The 20472-nt window shown below is 35.4% G+C and overlaps 1 protein-coding gene across 9 annotated transcripts in view; it reads left to right on the forward strand.

Moving 5' to 3' along the window:
* The window catches only part of LOC126825407 (farnesyl pyrophosphate synthase), a 43390-nt gene that overhangs the window by 10158 nt on the left and 12760 nt on the right, over window positions 1-20472 (forward strand). For all 9 annotated transcript variants that reach the window (XM_050555082.2, XM_050555085.2, XM_050555087.2 and 6 more), the window contains 3 exons: window positions 72-206; window positions 4807-4887; window positions 6565-6687. In XM_050555082.2, the coding sequence (XP_050411039.1) occupies window positions 72-206; window positions 4807-4887; window positions 6565-6687 (339 nt within the window). The remainder of the gene's footprint in view (window positions 1-71; window positions 207-4806; window positions 4888-6564; window positions 6688-20472) is intronic.

Genomic DNA, 20472 nt, shown 5'->3' on the forward strand with positions numbered 1-20472 from the left:
TTAATTTGAGCTAACTACATCTACAGTGTATGTACATGTATTTGACTTTTTAAATATATATATTTTTTAAGGTTTTAGAATACAATGTACCATTTGGTAAAAAGAATCGAGGGATAGCCGTTGTTACATCATATTGTCAACTTGTTACAAATCCTACTGATGATGATATAAAACGAGCTCGAATATTAGGATGGTGTATAGAAATAGTAAGTTATGAAAACAGTGAAAATTTGCACACTAAAAAAATATCTTATTTAAAGCAATTATTCAACTCAATGATATTATTAATAGTGAATCTGGAAGTAGACAAGGTAGAATATTTTTATGCACCCATATTTTCATGTGGATGTATTATGCCATCGCCGCTGTCCATCGATGTGTCCATTCACATATTGTTTACGGACACCCTACAGGTCACAATTTTAACTGATTTTGACAAAACTTGAAATACAGGTCTATATCCCAAAGATCTTGGTTCCTTTCGATATTGGCGCATATCAGACCATAACTTCCTGGATTATGGCCCCTTTTTGTCAGAAAAATTGCGTTTTTAGCTTGTGAAACCTCTAGAGATCACAATTTTTATTATACGCCTACATTTTTATGATATGATAAATAGTCATGAACATTTGACATGCTTTAAGTGTATGTTCACTGAAGAAGAACTTGTTGCCTTAACAGAACCACTGAGCTGCACATGCGACACGCAATAGCGCCATAAACGTGGGATGGGTTCATTGTCAAATTTGACACTTCAAGGAAGGGTTGATGAAAACTGCCGCGTGTTGGTTTATCTATCCATGTTTGCTTTCCTATCGGTTCTTGTATAAGATTTACTGTTTAGCGTATCTTTGCTTTAGTGTGTTACATTTAATTTGATCAGGAGACGTGTTCATCGACGTCAATGTCAACCGACAACACGGCAAGAGTTTGCCGTGGCACTGCAAGAGGAGTGGGTCAGATTGCCCCAAATCGTGTGATTGGACGGTTGATTAGGAGCATGCCACGACGAATTGCTAAATGTCTGAGGATTGGTGGAGCAATTACTCATTCTTAAGACAAAAATCAAAAACGTCCATTTTCACTTTTGACGGTGTATCTCTTTGCGAGTGAAATGGGGCCGTCAAATAAGCCGCCCATATGAACTGTTTTTGTTCATGTGTAGGCAATTGGCCTGTTATTAACATACACTGGTTACCTCTAATAAAAACATCAGTGCATTTCCGCAGTTTTGTATTGTTTCTGAATATCCCCTACTTTTTTTGAAGAGTATATAAGGCAGTGCTTACTATGAAGCTATGTGCTATGAGTCACATATGCCTTTTCACAAGTGATTTAACTATCAATGTAATTATTATTTTGAACGCTTTTCTTTCATTTGCTGCTGTATAAACCAAGACATGTAATTTTTGGAGGAATATTACTGGCTGCGGTTGAAGCAGGTACAGATCGGCAAACTTTCATTCTATCGTATTACGAAAACACGTAATTTTGTAGGAATATTACTGACATACATTTGAATACCATAACCATACAGGAATTAAATAGTGAGGTGTTCCTATTTCTATTACGCACGGATTTGAATATTTTGTTGACATTTTATAAAGAAAAAACGATGTTCTGACATCACAAACTATTTTTATTTCGGAAATTCTGCATTCATTTGCTGCCGTATAAATGGAGTTCACCTATTTTTATTACGTACGGGATTTGAATATTTTGTTGAAATGTGATGTTTAATTATGGTATGAATTGAATACCGTACGGGTATTAAATATGAATTTTTATTACGTACGAGATTTGAATATTTTGTCGACATGTGATTTTTATATGCCCACATTAAAATGTGGTCATAGAAAATAATTTGGGATAACAGTAGACTACGTAATGGTCGTGTTGTAAATATTCAGCAAGATTGTAACAGGATTATCAAAATTATGGTTAATAAATGTGCTTATTACTTGGATAGCCAACAGAATGAACCTGCCACAAGGTGGATTCTCAGAAAGATGTGACTGTTATGGATTGTAGCTGAAAGTAGACTGATTTGCAGACCTTGATCATTGCTAATTTATCGTAATTTTAGATGATCTGAAAGTCGATATTTTTATACGCCCACATTGAAATATGGTTGTATATTGTCGCCGCCCCCATTCGGCCGTCTGGCGTCCACAGTTAATATCCCATTGACTTTAAATTTATACGCAGTGTTTAAGGTCTTGAGATGAAGAAGCCTATTGATTTTCAACGTTTTCCGATAATTACTGCCAGAGTTATGACCCTTGATCACTTCAAAAAATCTTGTGGACGCTCCAGAGGCCAAAGTTAATATCTAATTGATCTTAAATTTATACACAGTGTTTAAGGGTCATGAGACAAAGAATCTTATTGATTTTCAGCGATTTCCGATAATTACTGCCAGAGTTATAGCCCTTGATCACTTCAAAAAATCTTGTGGACGCTCTAGAGGCCAAAGTTAATATCCGATTGACTATAAATTCATACACAGTGTTTAAGGTCATGAGACGAAGAAGCTTATTGATTTTTAGCAATTTCCGATAATTACTGCCAGAGTTATGGCCCTTGATCACTTTGAAAAATCTTATAGGCGCTCTAGAGGCCAAAGTTAATATCCGATTGACTTATAATTTATACACAGTATTTAAGGTCATGAGACGAAGAAGCCTGTTGATTTTCAGTGATTTACGATAATTAATGCCAGAGTTATGGCAAAATCTTTGACGCTCTGAAGGCTAAAGTTATCATTCGATTGACTTCAGATTGATACACAGAGTTTATGATCTTGAGACGAACAAGTATATTGATTTAAATCAATTTTTATGACTTGAACAGCTAAATCCATGATATTAAAAGTTTTGTATACAAAACGTTAGCATGGGGCAGAACTTTATAAAAACCAAACAAATTCTTATGGTTTTCTGAGTTGTTGCTCTTAAACATATTTTAGTGTATTATAAATGTTTCATTACCGAACATTTAGCTGCCCAGACGATTTAGCTGCTGTGGGCGTATGTTTCGTTGCCTAGCAACCTATCTTTAATTGTGGTTATGCCCCTTTATTTTCGGTAAAATGTCTTGACAAGAAAAATTTTGAAATCCCATCACTGGTTGCTATCGATATTGGCGCATATTGGACTGTAACCTCCTGAATTATGGCCCCTGATTGTATGAAAAATTGTGTAAAAACCTTGTGGACCCTCTAGAGGTCAGAATTTTATTTGATTGTGGCCGGTGATTGTATGAAAAATTGCTTTATTTAGCTTGTTCTCTGTCCATCTCTTGCAAAATGTGGGCGTACCTTGCATGGCAACTGCTTGTTTTTATACATTGTAATGTTCCTACCATTAATAATTAGGGCTGTGTCGATACAGTTCATTTTCGATACGATACATGTACGTATTGACGATACGACAACCCTATACACGATACGTATCGCGATATGATGACATCACGAATTATGCCCAAAATAATCTCAAACTACATTCTGTTTCAATATGTTTGAGATGGGTAAGCATCAGGGTTCTTAATCAATTTTTAAACAAACCGGCCAGAATTTTGTCATTTGAGGTCCTGTAAGATATGGGTTAATTATAAGCTCCATTCCCTTTAATATAACTAGACTTCAACAAAAATAATTCTTGGTAATTTGTTGTTGAGAATGTCATATTTTAATGTATGTGATTACCACAAAAATAACGACAGATACACCTTTTGAAAATTTTCCATATTCAATTCACGTACCATCTTGAAGTTCGAGTAATATTCCAGAATAAATTAATTACTGTCTTCGTTTATTCGATGAAACTTTCGCTTTTCATAAGTCGATGATCTAAAATATTAACATTTTTCAACTATTGCCAGTATCAGAAAATGCTGTACGTACACAAAATAAGCTGATACGGCACCATGGCATTTCTTCATAACACAATTTGTAGTCTTTGTCTATCAGGTAACTAGCCACGTAACTTGGCAAAAGTTTTTATTCATTCGTTAATTGATAGACACACGTACGACACAATTGTCAGGTGACAACCATACTTGAAATTGCTTTAAAATAAAACTACCGTACGATTATGATATAGCCTTCAATAAAAACAATATTTTTTAAATTAAGCCTTTGTCAGAAGGTGTATAAAATAAAAAAAAAAATCATAACGGTAAGCGCTATTTAGAACTGGCTTATTGACCTAATTCGAAACGATATGTCACGTGTCATTGGAATTCTATCAGGAAAATATATTATTAATTGACTGTTTCTCGGTGTATTTGGTGTTCTATCAGGGGATTATATTCAATGAAGATTTAAATTTACCTAACAACTGGTCAGTGAATCCATCAATGTATGATCCAATTATTATTTTAATATCTACCGGTACCTGGAATTCATACGGAGCGCGGAAGACGCTCGATTGGCAAACCATGCCGAGATCGTCTTCTTTCGCCACATGGGTTTTGTGGTCTTTCTTAACTGAGGAATTTTTTCAACGATACGGCGATACAGCTATATTACGTATCGATATGAGTATCGCTGGAACGTATCGATACATATCGGTGTATCGATATATCGACACAGTCCTATTAATAATACATATTTAGCATTTTATAAAAGTGAGACAATATCCGGATGTTTAAATTCTTTTGAAATATCCTTTTGTCTGAGAGGCTGTTAGACTACATAAATCAAAAAAATAGTCTACAGATTTGGGTAACTTGAAAGACACTTGTGTTTGAACATTATTTGAAAAATTTTAAAGAATTTTTAAGTATCGGTACTCTTATATTTAGTTTCAGGCATTTTCCTTAATAGTTGATGATATGATGGATTCTTCTATTACAAGACGAGGTAAATCTTGTTGGTATAAAAAAGTAAGTGCTGGAATTTTTTTGCCAAATGTTAATCCTACTCAAGGCTCTACACAGTATTTTGAACTTACTTGTGCAAACATAAGTAAATTTTCAAAACCACTAGCCAAACAAATTTTTCAGTTGCTAAGTCTGAAGATAAGAATAATTTGTCATATGATATAGCTAAATTATATTGTGAACATACATAACCCTTCAACTTGTCATCCTATAATAATAATAAAAGATGTTTTAAACAGACTTGTTTTATTAATTCAGACTGCGAGACGAAGACGGCAAGGCTTGTAATTTTGCTTGTTTGGGTGGTGTAGCGTCGGTAGCATGACTATCATCATTTTTTCCCGACTGAGACTAACTGCAAGACAAAATTACTTTACTAGTAAAGTAAGATGATATAGGTTTGATTCGTCTGCTAGCCATGCTGTCAGCTGTCTCGTAAACTTCCGATAAATACGGCGCATGCGCAATGAGAATTTCCTCGCAGAGGACAATGGGATTGACCCATTTTCAAACCAGGAAGTAAACAAGAGTGACAGTCGACCGGGATCATTGCCGATTACGTTATCTTTACGGAGAAAAGTTCAGATAGCTATAGTGTTAATTGGGGACTTCAAGATATATGTTCACTCGCCAGAAACCTAGCATTTATAAATATCTGGTCGCCATTGTCAAAATTCACTTGCAAATGCGAGTGTTTCAGTCACATTGTAGAGCCTTGATCCTACTACTTTGAAGCTAAAGAGGTCTCTGGTTGAATTGATGGTGATACATCTATCTTAGAATGACTAGATCTCTTTGATTTGGTTAGCAACACTCTGTATATAGTTATATATATACAACCACTTTCAATCTGGGCGTATATTGCTATCACTCCTCCTGTCTATCCATTATCCACAATTGTTATGAATTTAAATTTACACTCAGTGTTTAATGTTATGAGATGAAGAAGTTTATTAATATGTGATAATTGTTGTCAGAGCCATGGCCCCTCTCAAGACTAAAGTTATTATCAATTGAAATTTATACACAGTTGTTATTTTGATAGATTTTCAACCATTTCCAATAATTGCTTCCAGGGTTATTGCCCTTGACCTATTTGAAAAACTTGTGGAAACTCAAGATTATGAATTTATTTTTCGAGTCCCACTGTTTGTACACAGTGTTTATGTTTGAAAAATGGAGAAGTCTATAATTACCTGTGAGTTATTAACCTTGATCACTTTTAAAAGTCTGTAGACCCTCTAGTGGTTAAAGTTATTTCCCGATTGATTTGAAATTACTACACAAGGTTGATGTGATGAAAACTTTCCAACAGTTTCCAATAACTCCAACAGCTAAATTTATCATTGTTACCGCTACATGCTGTGTAATAAATATTAGCATCTTGAAGAACTAGAAGCCAATCAAATTTAATTATTTCAGAATATTACTTAATGGGTTGTTAATTTGTTATTCTTGATAATAATATGATAACCTGTATGGATTGCTCAGAGGACTTAGCTGCTGTGGTCGTATTTTTCGTTGTCTCGCAACCTAACAGTATTTTCAAAGTGTTTATAGGTCCTTAATTTGACTGGCTTTAATTTGGACAACAAATTGTTTCATGTGCCCTGAAAATATCTACGTCTTCTATTACCATTTGTTGTCTGTCTTTGTAATATTATTTTTTCTTCTTTACAGCAAAATGTGGGTATGAGAGCAATAAATGATTCCAATTTTTTAGAGTCATCATTATATTTTCTACTGAAAAAGTATTTCCGTGACCAACCATGTTATAAAGATTTATTAGAATTATTTCATGATGTAAGTAACTACCATTTTTTAACTTCAATTTTAAAGATATTAAGTGCTTGTCCACGAGAAAACCATGCAAAATCATGCAAAATCGGGAAGGTGATGGGTCGGCCGATTCCATTCATATTCATAGGGTTTGGTCATGCCCATGAGACTACTCGATAGCCAAAACCGCCGATCTCAGAAATTGACCCTAGCCGAGATACGGCAAACAGGTGTTTTTGGGGCTTTTTTCTCACCTTTTCTAAAATTTTAGGCAATGTTAGCTGCTGTTTTTCAGGTTGTAAATGAGTACTTATGAAACGAATGATGATTCGATATATACTATTCAAAAAAAGTAGGGGATATTTGATTTTTAAGTGTTATTAAAGTCACCTAATAAAACTGACGAAGAAACAAATGACAAAATGAAATGAAGTTCACATTCATCGATTTATTCCAAATGATCGTTAGACTAAGTAAGGCACAGACTGGCCATTATAAGGGTAAAATGATACCCGGGGTCAAACAGCAAAGTTACCACAGCATCACAACCAAGTCAGTAACGGGTAAATCCTCCTCTGTTTGCCAAACAAGCATTGATCTGACGTGGCATACTCCTAATGAGACGTCTAAGGTCATTTTGGTCCAGATTGTCCCATTCCTGTTGCAACGCAGCAGCAAGTTCTTGGACATTGGCAGGACGTTGTTGACGTTGACGTAACCTCTGTCCCAGACATGCTTGATGGGGGAGAGGTCGGGACTCAGTGCTGGCCAAGGTAATGTGGTGATGTTCTGTTGTTGGAGGTAACCTGTAACGATCCTGGCCCTGTGACATCTTGCGTTATCATCCTGGAAGATGAAACGGCGGCCATGACGTCGTGCGAACGGCACAACATGGACTGCCAAGATGTTGTCCCGGTAGTACTGGCCTGTAACACGCCCTGCAACAACATGTAAAGCCGTTCTTCCAGCAACAGTGATGCCTCCCCACACCATAACAGAACCACCCCCAAATTGATCATGTCTGATGACGTTAAAGTCTTGGAAGCGCTCGTTTCGACGACGCCACAGCCTCCTACGTCTGTCCAAAAAATCAACAGTGAACCTTGACTCATCTGAAAACATCACATTGCTCCAGCGTCGATTATCCCAGTGTTGACGATCCCTACACCAACGACGTCTTGCCTGAATGTGATGATCTCTCAAACAAGGGATCACGCGAGGACGTCGGGCGCGAAGGTGACTCCTATGCAGTCGATTCCGAATCGTCTGGCCACTCACTCTCACACCAGTGTCTGTTTGAAGACGAGCGCTGATCTGATTTGCTGTGATGACACGATTTCTCAAGGCCAAGGTACGGATAAATCGATCCTGGGCTTGAGTTGTCGCCCTTGGTCGACCTGAGCGTGGTCTGTCCTGTACAGATTGTGTATCACGGTATCTGGACCATAGCCTGCTTATGACAGACTGAGAAACATTCATCGTCCGCGCCACAACCGCCTGTGTTGTGCCGATCTGTGGCATGCCAAGGGCACGTAACCTTTCATTTTGGGTAAGCCGACGCATATCAAAATTTGTTTTCTGGTCACTAAAACAATTAAACTGATGTTTCCACCCTGGAATTCAATGCCACAATGACTGTAACATTCAAAGTCAGAGTCGTGCAAATCTTGGGTTGGACCCCCATGATGATCCCAAGCATCACCTGCATTCCATGCGGTAGCTATTGGTGCGTTTGGGCGTCACATGTAACTGGAAATGTTTCTTCTGTTAGGTTCTATAGTGACTTTTTTCGTAGTCATTTGCATATTTTAGTATTATGCCCCCAAAATCAAATATCCCCTACTTTTTTTGAATAGTATATTAGGCTAGGTAGTAATGTTTCAAAAAAATGAAGAAAGAAAAATCTATCTTTCCACTCAGGGGTGCCATTTGGTTATTCCTGAAGTGTATAATTATAAATCAAACCTTATAAAGAACCCTAACTTTATGCCGCGATATCTCCACTGCCGCGGGGTCCCATGAATTCTTTTTGTGGTTGTTAGTAACTGGGTATCAGGTCTCTCGATTAAAAAAATAAAATTTCATATATGTTTATAACTACACTCTCAAAAATAGTGGGTAATTTTGACAAAAATCGGATAAATTCGACAATTTTACGAAGCTTTATCCCCAATATTATCAAACTGAAATTCAAACAAATGTAGTATAATACAGACGTCTTCACAGCTGCTATGTTTTCGCAACATAATGTTCGTATGACAACTCTTACTGCAACTGGAAGTGAAAATTTGCTAAAATTCGCATTATTTCACTCTTAAATCTCTTGATATGTACAGATCTTATTATAAGCTGCAGTTGAGAGAACTGTCATAGCTCACAGTAGTCATTGAATAGTAAAATGTAGGCCTAAATCCTCAAGATTGGAAAATAAATTCTACACTCTAAAAAATTCCAGGTCAGCACAACTAAAAAGGCAAGATTTTGTCTTTTCTTTCAATTTTCAGGACCGATGTTATCTTTATCTCTACCTGCGACCAACGAGTTAATCATCTATATTTAGACTATACCCTACCTACAAGTAGTAGTCCTACACTCTTAAAGTACGGTGATCATCATCTTCACAAAAAGCCCCAAAAATAAACAAAAAACTTTTTTTTTTTTCAATTGGCTTAATGTAGCAATAGGTGTACGTATATATCAGAATATCGAACAGCAACTATTGGTATTAGTAGTAGAGTAGTTTAATACATGTTGGTCTAACTCATAACATTTTTATACGCCCACATTTTCATGTGGACGTATTATGCCGTCTCTACAGGTCACAATTCTTATCCGATTTTGACGAAACTTGAAATATAGGTTTATCCCCAAATGATCTCGGCTGCTTTCGATATTGGCATGTATCGGATCGAAACTTCATGGATTATGGCCCCTGATTGTACGAAAAATCACATTTTTAGCTTGTGGACCCTATAGAGGTCACAATTTTTATCCGATTTGTTTGAAACTTAAAATGTAAGTTTATAACCCAAAGATCTCGGTTCCTTTCGATATTCGCGCATATCGGATCGTAACTTCCTGAATTATGGCCCCTGATTGTACGAAAAATCGCGTTTTTAGCTTGTGGACCCTATAGAGGTCATAATTTTTATCTGATTTAAAAAACCGTATTATTATATCACCGTTACACCCTAAGGAAGGTTGATTTCGAATTTCGTGAAAATTGGCCCAAAATTGACAGACAAAATGTCCGCCGTTCGTTCTCAAATAGCGTAAAAATATGGTATATCAAGGTTGTGGACCCTATAGAGGTCACAATTTTTATTCGATTTTGTTGAAAATTGAAATGTAGGTTAATAACCCAAAGATCGCGGTTCCATTCGATATTCGCGCATATCGGACTGTAACTTCCTGAATTATGGCCCCTGATTGTACGAAAAATCACGTTTTTAGCTTGTGGACCCTACAGAGGTCATAATTTTTATCCGATTTAAAAAACCGTATTATTATATCACCATTACACCCTAAGGAAGGTTGATTTCGAATATTGTGAAAATCTGCCCAAAATTGACAGACAAAATGGCTGCCCTTCGTTCTCAAATAGCTTAAAAATATGGTATATCAAGGTTGTGGACCCTATAGAGGTCACAATTTTTATCCGATTTTTTTGAAACTTGAAATGTAAGTTTATAACCCAAAGATCTCAGTTCCTTTCGATCTTCGCGCATATCGGACCGTAACTTCCTGAATTATGGCCTCTGATTGTACGAAAAATTGCGTTTTTAGCTTGTGGACCCTATAGAGGTCATTATTTTTATCCGATTTAAAAAAACGTATTATTATATCACCGTTACACCCTAAGGAAGGTTGAGTTCGAATTTCGTGAAAATCGGCCCAAAATTGACAGACAAAATGGCCACCGTTCCTTCTCAGATAGCGTAAAAATATGGTATATCAAGGTTGTGGACCCTATAGAGGTCACAATTTTTATCTGATTTTGTTGAAACTTGAAATGTGAGTTTATAACACAAAGATCTCAGTTCCTTTCGATATTCGCGCATATTGAATTGTAATTTCCTGAATTATGGCCCTTGATAGTAGGAAAAATCACTTTCTTGTTAGCTTGTTCTCTATCCATCTCTCGAAAATGTGGGCGTATCCTGCCTGGCAGCCGCTGGTTTTAACTTGTTGTACGTAAAGCAGAAAGCGCAAATTGCTCTCTGAGGTAAGAATATACAATCGCAGATTAAATACTAAATTGGGCAATGCCCGTTATTGACCTCGTGAGTCAATCCTTAATCCTCGCAAATTATCAAATATATACAAAATTTACTTTCGGGAGGGAATACTAAACTTTACAAAATAACACATCTAATTACATTCATGAACCCTCACAAAATATCAAATGTAATACAAAAACTACGTTCATAATTTTTCACAATATATCAGAGACATTCAATGAATCCTTTCCTTACAAAATGTCAAATACAGTATTATACAAAATTTACATTCATGAACCCTCACAAAATATCATACAAAATTTACATTCATAAATTTTTACAAAATATCAGAAGGATAAAATAGTGAGAGCACCTCATGAATCTAATCTCCTCAGTGTATATCAGGATCTATCAGCAGGACGGTGTTACTATCATTGACAAATAGTAAATATCATCAGGACGGTGTTACTATCATTGACAAATAGTAAATATCAGTAGAACGGTGTTATAATCATTGACAAATAGTAAATATCAGTAGAACGGTGTTACTATCATTTAAAAATAGTAAATATCAGGGGGACGATGTTACTATCATTGATAAATAGTAAATATGAGCAGGACGATGTTACTATCATTGATAAATAGTAAATATCAATGAAACGCTGCCTCAGATATCAACAGTAATCACTCTTAGTATTTAGCGTCCGCATAATAAGTAGAAAACTGCGAAAAACCACATACAGCAGCCACCATCTTGGATGGCTGGATACCAGAACTGATAGTTTTGACAGAGCGGGTTCTACGACTGCCTGAGCGGGTTCGAAACGCTAGTCTGTCAATTGCCGATGGTATCGAGTCGTTTAGCATCCATATTTTGTCACTATATTGATTAGAACATATAAGTATCAGATGATCCAATATCAAAATTGTCAAAACATAGACAATGTTATCGCGCATGCGTATGAAGATATATGAAATTTTATTTTTTTAATCGAGAGACCTTGTACCCGTTTACTAACAACCACAAAAAAAATTCATGGGACCCCGTGGCAGTGGAGATATCGGGGCATAAAGTTGGGTACTTTATAGGGTTCGATTTATACCCTTCAGGAATAACCAAATGGCACCCCTCAGTGGAAAGATAGATTTTTCTTTTTTCATTTTTTTGAAACATTACTACCTAGCCTCATATATCGAATCATCATTTGTTTCATAAGTACTCATTTACAACCTGAAAAACAGCAGCTAACATTGCCTAAAATTGACGAAAAAATGAGCAAAAAACCCCCAAAAACACCTGTTTGCCGTATCTCAGCTATGGTCAATTTCTGAGATCGGCGGTTTTGGCTATCGAGTAGTCTCATGGGCATGACCAAACCCTGTGAATATGAATGGAATCGGCCGACCCCTCACCTTCCCGATTTCTGCATGGTTTTCTCGTGGACTAGCACTTAATAGCTAAGAATAGAGAGCTCATTTGATTGGATATATTTTTTGCATGTACAGCATAGTTTGTAGAGCATATTTTATTGCCTAGTGAATTTTTTTCTGTGACATGGAAAAGATTTTAAAATTACGGAAAAGATTTTAAAATTGTGTGAATGTCATCCGCACCATTTGCATTTCAGTGATTATAGAGAGAGAGAAATGGAGTTTAAACTAGGTCATTTCAGGACTAACATATGGTTCAATTTTATTTCCATAATTCGCTTGCGGGTAGCCGTAGGGGTCTTTAGCAGTGGGAGGAAACCAGAGTACCCGGGGAAAACCCATGAAGTTGGACAGGCGACCCTACTCATTGTCACGTACAACCGGGGAATCGAAACCATGCCAGTTGACTCAATGAAAGACTTAATGATACAGCGCGCACGTGCTAACCAGCCATCCAACAGACCCCCCCCCCCCATTTCAGTGATTATAGAAAATAATTTGGGATAACAGTAGACTACGTAATGGTCGTGTTGTAAATATTCAGCAAGATTGTAACAGGATTATCAAAATTATGGTTAACAAATGTGCTAATTACTTGGATAGCCAACAGAATGAACCTGCCACAAGGTGGATTCTCAGAAAGATGTGACTGTTATGGATTGTAGCTGAAAGTAGACTGATTTATGATACCATTGCAGACCTAGCAGGTTCATTATTTTATCAATTGTCTGTTTCAAATATCAAACGGCTGTAGCCAACTTTAATCAGCCTACTTAGATCCCTGCAATCAATTATAATTTGATACCTTGATCATTGCTAATTTATCGTCATTTTAGATTCATGATCTGAAAGTCGATATTTTTATACGCCCACATTGAAATATGGTTGTATATTGTCGCCGCCCCCGTTCGGCCGTCTGGCGTCCACAATTACTTGTGGACACTCTAGAGGCTGAAGTTAATATCTGATTGACTTTAAATTTATACCCAGTGTTTAAGGTTATGAGACAAAGATGCCTATTTATTTACACCGATTTCCGATAATTACTGCCAGAGTTATGGCCCTTGATCTCTTCAAAAAATCTTGTGGACGCTCTAAGGGCCAAAGTTAATATCCGATTGACTTTAAATTTATACACAGTGTTAAGGTCATGAGACGAAGAAGCCTATTGACTTTCAGCGATTTCTGATAATTACTGCTAGAGTTATGGCACTTGATCACTTTGAAAAATCTTGTGTACGCTCTAGATGCCAGAGTTAATATCCGATTGACTTTAAATTTATACACAGTGTTTAAGGTCATGAGACAAAGAAGCCTATTGATTTTCAACAATCTCTAATAATTACTGCCAGAGTTATAGCCCTTGATCACTTTGAAAAATCTTGTGAACACTCTAGAGGCTAAAGTTAATGTCCAATTAAATTTAAATTTATACACAGTGTCTAAGGTCATCAGATGAAGAAGCCTCTTGATTTTCAACAATTTCCAATAATTACTGCCGAGTTATGGCCCTTGATCACTTTGAAAAATCTTGTTGATGCTTTAGAGACAATAGTTAACGTCTGATTTTTATACGTCCACATTTTCATATGGACGTATATTGTCATTGCCCCTGTCCGTCCACAATTGTTTGTGGATTATTTACAGGTCACAATTCTTATCCGTTTTTGATGAAACTTGAAATATGGGTTTATCCCCAAAAGATCTCGGCTGCTTTCGATATTGGCATGTATCAGATCGAAACTTCATGGATTTTGGCCCCTGATTGTACGAAAAATCATGTTTTTAGCTTGTTGACCCTATAGAGGTCACAATTTTGAACCGATTTTGATGAAACTTGACATGCATGTATATAACCCAAAGATCTTGGTTCCTTTCGATATTCGCGCATATCAGATCGTAACTTCCTGAATTATGGCCCCTAATTGGATCATGTTTTTAGCTCGTGGACCCAATAGAGGTTATAATTTTTATCCAATTTAAAAAAAACGTTTGAATATATCACCGTTACACCCTAAGGATGGTTGAGTTTGAATTTCGTAAAAATGGCACCAAAATTGACAGACAAAATGGTCGCTCTTCGTACTCAAATAGCGTAAAAAATATGGTATATGAATGTTGTGGACCCTCTAGAGGTCACAATTTTCTTCTGCTTTTTAGGAAACTTTGAAATATAAGTTTATAACTCGAAGATCTTGGTTCCTTTCGATATTTGCGCATATCAGATTGTAACTTCCTGAATTATGGCCCCTGATTGTACGAAAAATCACGTTTTTAGCTTGAGGTCCCTCTAGAGGTCACAATTATTATCCGATTTAAAAAAACGTTTGAATATATCACTTTTACATCCTAAGGATGGTTGAGTTCGAATTTCATGAAAATTGGACCAAAACTGACAGACAAAATGGCCGCCCTTCGTACTCAAATATGGTATATCAAGGTTGTGGACCATCTAGAGGTGACAATTTTCTTCTGATTTTGATGAAACTTGAAATGTAAGTTTATAACCCAAAGATCTCGGTTCCTTTCGATATTTGCTCATATCGAATTGTAATTTCCTGAATTATGGCCCCTGATTGTACGAAAAATTGCTTTTTGTTTAGCTTGTTCTCTATCCATCTCTTGCAAAATGTGGGCGTATCCTGCCTGGCAGCCGCTGGTATAATTATACACCGTGTTTACGCCTATATATATTGGTTTCAATTGACTTTAGATTGATACACAGAGTTTAAGATCTTGAGACGAACAAGTATATTGATTTCAATGATTTATGTATACTAAACCTTAGGATGGGCCAAACAAATTCTAATGATTTTCTGATAATTACTTAATGAGTTGTTACTCTTAATCAGATTTTAGTTTTTTATAAAGGTTTCATGCAACAACTCTTGTTGACTTCCCAGACGATTTAGTTGCTGTGGCACATGTTTCATTGCCTGGCAACCTATCTTTAATTATTCTTTAACATTGGGCATTTAATCACACATGGAAATAATGATTTTAGTTATACCTGACAAAATGTCTGGTATTTTAACCTGGAAAAAGACAAATATGTGCCAGAAAAAAATCACACACAAAAGAGGGCTGTCGGTAATTTTTCACAGTTTATTAGCAGCACTGCTAATCAAAAAGTCCAATTTTTGCCAAATATTATTAGCAAATTTAAAAATTGATTAGCAGTTTTTCAGTTTGAACATAAAACACCTAAATAACAAGATATTACTTTAATTCATAACAAATGATTAGATTCATTCTTAGATTTTTAGCACTGCTACAGCAGCTACAGGTAGCTGTGACAGTTTGTGAATGCGATGTAGACTTTTGGTTAGGTCTTATGTCTGAAGCCAATTGTTGGTAGTGGCTTCTGAAGCCCCACTCATTTTAGTTAGGGTTTCACACTGCGTAGCCAGTGTGAAACACTATTGTTTTTGTTCGGATTATTATTCTTCTTCTTATTATTATTATTATTATTATTTTTCCATTTGAGCATATCTCAGAAACTACTTGCGGATCGATTCGATGTCTTCAGTTTTACTGGGAAAGTGGGTTTGACTTAAATTTTAAAGCTATTTCCAATGTTTTGCGACAATGCGAAATGTCCGAAATCACCGAAATTGTCGTTTTTCGATATTTTTCCTTAATGTTATCAATAATTGTCGGATTGTAATATTTGATACATTTTGACATAGCCAGAGACAAGGCACATAGCTACAGTTCTTTGGATTTTTTATTTTCGACGAATCTTAGGAGATATTAGGCGCCAAATTTTGAAAATTTAAATTTTTACAAAAACCTTTTTTATTAATGAATATTTTTATGTGGTATTTTACTTAGGGTTAAAGAGTCATCTGATTTGACCAAAAATGGCAACATTTTTTGCCACCGTATTTTTCCTTGGCCCCCATTGGCTAATTCAGTTTTTCAGTCCTGGATTAATTATTTATTGTTCGATTTGTATAAAACAAAGTTCATGTGCTCTGTGGTCCAAAATGTCATTTTTTTTTGTTACCGTTAAAATTGCCTTTCGGCAACGGAAGTGACGTAAATTTAGCAAAAACTACAATTTTGAGAGTTCGGTACCACTTTTTGAAAGCAAATATTATTTTTTTCAAATCTGATATGACTGAAAGGGTGTGCCCTGTAAAGGCGCAGAAAACATCGGACTCACTTTTTTCAATTTTGATTTCGTTTTCGGGTAATTTCGATTTAAAGGTGAAAAAGGGTGAAAGAATGAGCTATTTACAACCCATTCAGGCTTTTCATATTTTAATATATTTTTTCGCAACTTTCATAAACTAGTACCAATAATCCATACGAAGAGAATGTATGTGAAAATTAGTTTGTAATATAAGCAGTTGCCGAGAAATGGGCAATTTTGCATGAGTCCCTTCTTACGCTAGTTTGCCTGTAAAAGTGTCAATTATTATTCGATTTTCATAAAAGTGACACAATTTGATGAGTAATGTCAATTTTAACTAGGTCAAACCAATTTAACATTTTCAATGTCACCGGAAATGACGTAATTTGGGCAAAAAATGTATTTATAGCCTTCAAACCAGTAATTTATTCAAACGAGTTGTATTTGTTATTTGTTTAAAATTTTGATATTTGATTCCAATCAACTAATAGAATGAACCCATTCGATCATATAGATATCACAAAATGGTTTCTAACTTGTTCAGTTGCGGAGAAATAGACAATTTTCAACAGGTAACTTTTCAAGGTTTTTGGTCCATAAAAGTGTCAATTATTATTCGATTTTCATAAAATTTCCAGTGTGTGATACCTAGTGCCATTTACGATTTTATACAAGTAATTTAACACCTTTTCTGTCACCGGAAGTAACGTCATTTTGGCAAAAACTGTATTTTTAGCCTTCAAAACAGATATTTTATTCAAATGAGTCTGATTTGTACTGTTTTTAAAATTATGATATTTGATTCTAATCAACAAATAAATTATACAGATACCAAAAAATGGTTTCTAACTTGTACGGTTGCAGAGAAATAGACGGTTTTCTACAGGTCACTTTTCAAGGTTTTTGTTATATAAAAGTGGCAATTATTATTCGATTTACATAAAAATTTTAACTATGTGATGTCTTATGCCATTTATGATTTCATAAAACTAATTTAGAATTTTCATTATCACCAGAAGTAATGTAATTTTGTCAGGATCACTTACATGTAACAAATGTATACAATGAATTGATATTGCCGGATTTGGTTGATTCTGCGTACATTTTATTTGATGTGTGAAATGCTTAAATGGAAACCTGTTTAATAGTTTCATCGGTACCGGAAGTGACATATGTTCAAGGGTAAAGGGGCACCGGTGAAACCCGTCATTACTGCGTCGCAGGTCTAGTTGTTATTTCTTTGTTAGAAAACAATTTTGTCTGCTTTTTATCTTGTGCTACTATTTTTGTTCAATCGGACACACACGGATTTAAGGAATAAATTCGATTAACTAGACTCACGCGATATGAACAATAATTAGTGATGGTCAGATATGGCACCTATCGGTTTTACCGATATCAGATATTGACTACGAAATATATCGGCCGATACAGATACAATTACCGATAGTGGTGGATATAAAACTATTACCCATTATATATAATATGCCTCGAATGGCATGATAATCTATGTAGATATATGTCATTGTTAGTCGGGAAACGCATATCGGCCGATACATATACAATTACCGATAGTGGTGGATATAAAACTATTACCCATTATATATAATATGCCTCGAATGGCATGATAATCTATGTAGATGTCATTGTTAGTCGGGAAACGCATGGTACTACTTTACCTCGGGAATCAAACATGAACACTGTGTTTTTGAAGTAACAAAATTGGGTCAAGCTTCCTACGCAATCCCAAATACAGTCCGTCTATTACAAACTTAATTATTTGCTGTATCATTAATGATTTAAGTCAAGATTATTATATCTTAAGTGTTGATTACGATTTAATTCCCTAGAGTGATCGGCACCTGTATGTCAATAATAGATGTCGGAATGGTTCATGCGGTAATGAATGAAACATCAAAGCGATAGCTTCCTGACTTGTCTGTCAACAGTGGCAATCATGTGACATTCTCCCGCCATTTCTAGAACTATAGTTAAAAATAAAACCATCTAATGGAAACTCATTTGTTGGTAGTATGATCTATATTATAAGTTATTATTTGTTGATACAAATTATGTCTAAATTTTTAAAGTAGCCTAGCATAACAATACAAATCACTAAATTATTTCTAAATTTTTATCGCCATCTACTCTAGAAGTCGGAATATCTGACAGTAATCATGTGACATCAAAGGGATATACCCCCTTTCATCTTTCATTCCAATCACGCGTAAACCATGTGATATTTTCCCTCCTTTTCCAAAACGTCTACTCATTATGATGGTGTCAAGAGAATACCAGCAGTGAACTAGATAAAAGGTAGGAAAATAAAATGCATGCCAGAAGTAGTAAGATTTGGAACTATTTCACGATAAGCAACATAACAGCACAAGACGCTTCATACCAGCCCGGTATGCAATGAAGAGCCATTGTTGACATCTTTGATTTTATTATCGAGAATCGTGATAGACAAAAAACTATTGTGAGGACCATTGTTTATTTCATATAATGGTAGTTAGCAGGGCTGTCGGTAATTTTTCACAGATGATTAGCAGCACTGCTAATCAAAAAGTCCAATTTTGCCAAATTTGATTAGCAAATTTAAAAATTGATTAGCAGTTTTTCAGTTTCAACATAAAACACCTAAATAACAAGATTATTTTAATTTTAATTGATAACAAATGATTAGATTTCATTCTTAAGATTTTTTTAGAATTTTAGCACTTCTACAGGTAGCTGTGAACATTTCCGAATGAGTGTAGACTTTTGGTTAGGCCTTATGTCTGGGCAGTGACTTCTTATTTCTTCGTTAGAAAACAGTTTCGTCTGCTTTTTATCGTGTGTTATTATTTTTGTTCAATCGTAAGCACGCGGTATTTTACGAATAATCTCGATTAACTAGACGCACGCGATATAAACAATAATAGTTTACGGGAATTCTTACTTTGATTTCTCATTTTACAATACGTTTACACATATTTATTTTTTATATTTTATTTACAATACGTGGGGGATACATTGAATTTAATTTTTTTCAAATTGAATACTGATATAATTACTCGAAATTGACATGTCTCGCAACGTGAGTGGTACTACTTGATTCCCTATTTCCGGTTTAATAGTCCCGATTCATAGAGTTATGTCCCTGTATTATATAGCATTGTTATTATACATCCGTCTTTTATCTCTGTCCAAGATGACTGACCTTTAAAAGGTCAGACCGCTGTAGTTCTAAGGGTGACGTCACATCACAATGTTTACCAACAAAGCAAGATGGCATCGATAATGCCAAAAAAGATTACTTCTGTGGCTTGTTTTTGTTGTTTTAAAACAAACACGAGCAGGTCAATCAGATTAGACGGTAAAAAATGTACTTCTGAAAGAATTCAGAGTAAACAAACAGAAAAAAAACGTCAAATTGATGGTCACACATGCGTTGTTTACATCGAACGTAGTAATATGAACTGGTACGTGCAAAATTATATCGTTTTACCCATTTTACGCCTCCGCATACTATTTTCTGTACCTATTTACGCTAAATATGGAATATTTTTTATCAAGATATACTTCAAACACCTTTATTCATTTTTCTAATACTAAAAAAAAATGTTTCAGAATTTAATTTGTCGAAAGAAAAAAGTTAATATTTTGTAGTCATTAAGTCGCATCGATGTCATCCTTATCAGTGATTGTAGAGGCCAAGCGAATATTCACTGCGGATCAGTGTGTGTTATATAGTATAATGAATTGAGTCTGGGTAGTTCGAGAAGAAAATGTCACACGGAGAATTCCATTTTGTTTATAAAATTTATTTGATATTTTATATACGTTGAAAGCGTTGAGAAATGTGGATAAATCTTTGTGTCAATATCCAAAATGACAGGCATGTTAATGATTCGCAGTTACTGCGAATCAAAAACGTTAGATTTTAATTTTTGATTAGCAACGGACAAAATATGTATCGCAAATTGCGCTGCGATACTGGTTGTCGGCAGCCCTGGTAGTTAGTAAATTTGTTAATAG

This window comes from Patella vulgata, chromosome 6, assembly GCF_932274485.2.
Source record: "Patella vulgata chromosome 6, xgPatVulg1.2, whole genome shotgun sequence".
NCBI lineage: Eukaryota > Metazoa > Mollusca > Gastropoda > Patellidae > Patella > Patella vulgata.